This window comes from Rhagoletis pomonella, unplaced genomic scaffold (genome assembly GCF_013731165.1).
Source record: "Rhagoletis pomonella isolate Grant_MI unplaced genomic scaffold, Rhpom_1.0 Rhpom_scaffold_00003, whole genome shotgun sequence".
Taxonomy (NCBI): Eukaryota; Metazoa; Arthropoda; class Insecta; order Diptera; family Tephritidae; genus Rhagoletis; species Rhagoletis pomonella.
Window position 1 is genome coordinate 38,256,714 of NW_023458557.1, and position 3,721 is coordinate 38,260,434.

Sequence of the window (3,721 nt, forward strand, 5' to 3'; positions counted from 1 at the left end):
GAGCATAGGTTTAACCGTCAACATTCTAAGGCACGTAACATTATAGATCAAGTTATAGGAGTTCTTAAGAGCCGGTTCAGGTGTTTAAAATCTACATTACCTTATGCTCCACAAAAAAGTAGTGCAGATAATAAATGTTTGTTGCGCGCTACATAACATTTGTAGGCATTATCAAATGGAAGATAATGAGGACCCAGAAACCACAGCAGAACCTGCAGAAATCGGCGAGGAAATTGCTGAGCTTGAAGAAAACACAAATTTAAATAATGCTGGTCGAAATTTAAGAGACACTATCGCTAATAATTTAATCTTGTAATACTTAAACTTTATTTACTCGTAGAATTCATATAATGTAAAATAAATTTTATTCATGTATGTATGTACATATGTATTTATGTGTACATTCATCGCATTGATGCTTCTAGCTCAAACATCTTCAGTTTAATTTTTACTTTTTCTTGTGTCAATTCCTCCATCTTAATGTGGTGTCTCTTTTTTTCCTCCAAGTCCAGTCTCATTAAATGATTTTGTTCCTCTAGAAGCTGATTTTGTGTCTCAACCAAGTTACAAATCCATTCAATATAATTTTTCTTTTCTTCGTCTGTTTTTGCAATTTTGTTTTGATTTTCACACATTTCGCCTAATGTCGCTGAAATGGTTTTCATTTCTTTTGCTTGAGTTTTCATACACGATTGAAGGCAGTCCTGCGTGTCTGAATCCCTGTTTCTTTTTGCTGGTCTTGTACTGATGGCTTCCCTACTTGTCTGTGGACGTTCGTCTTCATTGGAATCACTGACGCTTAGGTTGTTTGTTTCACTTTCTGTGCCGAAAGTTCTGGCTTGCGCTATTCCCTCTACAGCCGCGAAAATTCCGCAAATTCTGGCAACGGATTCCTCATTTTGGGACAAGATATATTGATTAAAGGGGCCTCCTCCTGTTGCTCTTGTTTCCATCTTATTATGGGCCACCTTTTTTTTTAATGCAACCTTTCCAGTCAGACCATATCTGTACAAAATTGAAACTGTTAAAAGAGTAGGAACTAGGAAAATTTATAAAGTGTAACTAACTTTCTTCCATCCATTAACATGCTTCTGGGGTGGACCTTCAGCATTGAGTAACGTGGTTAACTCTTTCCATTTTTCTTCGGCAATTACTCGATCGCCCTTAACAAAATTTTTAGCCAGGTCTGGATTTTCTTCCATGAATTGGACAAAAATCAACTCTTGCTTCGAATTCTTATGTTTTCCCCTAAAATAGGATTAAAAGTATTATTTATTTACAAATAACCACAATTTTTACAATTTCATACTTACATTGTTAAACGTATTATTCACATAAAACGCAATAAAATTTTAAACCGCTAGCGTCCGCGCTGCCGATTATAAAACGGTAAAATTCCAACGATTCCGATTTTCAGAACAGGGTGACAAAACGATTTGGTGATGTTCGAAAAAGCAAAAACGGAACGATTTACAGAACGTGTCATACGATTTAAAAACGGAAAAATCGAAAATTTTGGCCGAAAACGATTTGCAGAACATGCCTGTATATTTGGTAAATACATTGAGGAATGACTTTAGGCGGAGCCATCGTTCAACTGCAGTACCTCCGCTAATAAAAGTTTGCGGAGCTCTCCGATTTTTTTGCAGAAGGAAGTTTTCTGAAGTCTCACGGCAATGACTTCAATTTGGGACTGGCGCAACCTACGATGTCGGTTGTTTTAAAAGAGATGCTTCAACTGATTGAGGAAAAAATTTGCAATCAATGGATTACTGCAAAAATGGCCGAGGAAGAGAAATCCAAAAACAAGAAGAACTTATTTTACTCGAAAACGAAATTTCCTGGTGTTGTTGGATGTATAGATGGGACACATGTGCATATAATGGGACCGAAGGAGGATGTTCGCCACTTATATATGAACAGAAAAGGATATTTCAGTTTGAATGTTTTACTGGTGAGTTATCTTGTATGGTTATTTTGTACGACATTTCATTTTTGTTTTTTTGTAGATGTGCGATTACCAAATGCGGATACGGTATGTTGATGCTAGACATCCAGGATCTACTCATGATGCTTTTATTTGGAACAATAGTGATTTGAAACAAATGGTTGCTGATGATTTGGTCCGAACACCTGGCTTCTAGGTTGTATTTCGTTAATAGTTATGAAACCTTTTGATTTAACCTTAAAATACCTAGGTGATTCTGGATTTCCATTAGAACCACATCTTTTGACCCCTTTTCGTTCAGCGGAACCTCAATCTCCTGAAGCAAAATACAATACAATCCATTCTAAATAGAGGTGGGTAACTCAACTCAGAGTTGAGTTATTGAGTTGATTCCTATAAGTGAATCGGTAACTCAGACTCCCTGTCCAAAAAAAAATGTAACGTAGCCGTAGGGCTCACATGAATCAATTGAATCATAGTGGCTCATATTTGTCCATATAACTCTCTCGCTTCGCCACAGTGTTTAGCATGGCAAAGTCTTGCATTTTGTTTTTGCACGAGGCGAATTTATACAAGGTGGTGGCAAGAATACAACAACAACAACCACATGTATTTTGTATTGCGGGTGTTATGTCAAATCTCACAAATTCTTATAATTTGGTTTTTTTTTTAGTTTTTCTCGAAATATGTATGTATGTAAGATATATAAAGATGTGCATATCAAATCAATTGCCTTTCCAACCATATCCACATTTTGAAATTCGGTACAATAGGTTTCGAAATATAAGCTTTTGAAAATATTGAAAATTCCACCTTTACCCTCCCCCCTAGCACCGCCCTATTAATTTGCACACAAAAAAAATTACACCTTTCAAATCAGTAGAAAGGAGCTGACCACGCCCACTTAAAAGTTTTGTTTTATCTCAACGGCCGCTATACCGCATCTATGCCTCAAAACGAGTCTACGATACGAATGAGTGTAACATACAAAGAGTCAAATGAGTTAGTTGAATGAGCTGACTCCTTAAAGTGAGTTGGAGTCATTGAGTCAACTCCTATAAATTTGCTGAGTTACCCACCCTTAATTCTAAAGCCCGAAATGTGATAGAGCGGACAAATGGCGTCCTTAAGTCTATATTTAGATGTATTTCTGCTGAAAGGGGCCTGCACTATAAACCTGACAAAGCTGGGTCAATAATAAATGCATGTTGCGCGTTGCATAATATTGGTTTACACTATAAAGCAGACTGGGAGGAAGATCCGACAATCTCGCAGGAAGTTGCAAGTCCAAATGTAACCGAGAATGATAACACCGTTGCCTCTGATATAAGATATAATGTAATGCAATGTTTAAATGAATAAAATAATCTTTTAGTTGAATAAAGTATTTCATTTTAAATTCAATTTTATTAAAAGTAAACAACACATTTATATCTTTTTAGCGTTCTTCATGTTTATTCATTTTCAGGTATGAAATCAACCTTTTTTTATTTCAACTTTTCATTCAGTTTTCCTTAAAACTAATATATCACATATCGAAGGCTGAATAAAAGGTCGTCCTATCTCGGCAGCCAGTTCGAAAACGCCATATATCAGAAAACTTCCTAATAACGCTCTATTTCAGAATTTGATTGAAGAACGCCCTATTTCAGAATTCGAATTAAAAACGGCCTATCCCAATATATTTGCATATGAGATATGGCGTTTTTCAATCAAAATCTGAGATAGGGCTTTATTGAAAACTTTTCTGAGATACGGCGTTTTCGAACCGAC

At 36.1% G+C, this 3,721-nt stretch overlaps 1 protein-coding gene and 1 long non-coding RNA gene across 2 annotated transcripts; one reads left to right on the forward strand and one right to left on the reverse strand.

The window, feature by feature from the left end:
- The first annotated feature begins 1,587 nt into the window (after positions 1–1,587).
- Positions 1,588–2,281, forward strand: LOC118736566 (putative nuclease HARBI1). The gene is made up of 3 exons (XM_036466625.1): positions 1,588–1,954; positions 2,010–2,144; positions 2,199–2,281. The coding sequence occupies exons 1-2, from the start codon at positions 1,709–1,711 to the stop codon at positions 2,142–2,144; spliced, it is 381 nt and encodes a 126-aa protein (XP_036322518.1). The 5' UTR covers positions 1,588–1,708; the 3' UTR covers positions 2,199–2,281.
- Positions 1,933–2,281, reverse strand: LOC118736567. Its single transcript, XR_004992719.1, has 2 exons — positions 2,195–2,281; positions 1,933–2,137 (listed from the first exon to the last, which is right to left on the reverse strand). It is a non-coding gene; the product is annotated as an uncharacterized LOC118736567 (long non-coding RNA).
- Positions 2,282–3,721: the final 1,440 nt, after the last annotated feature.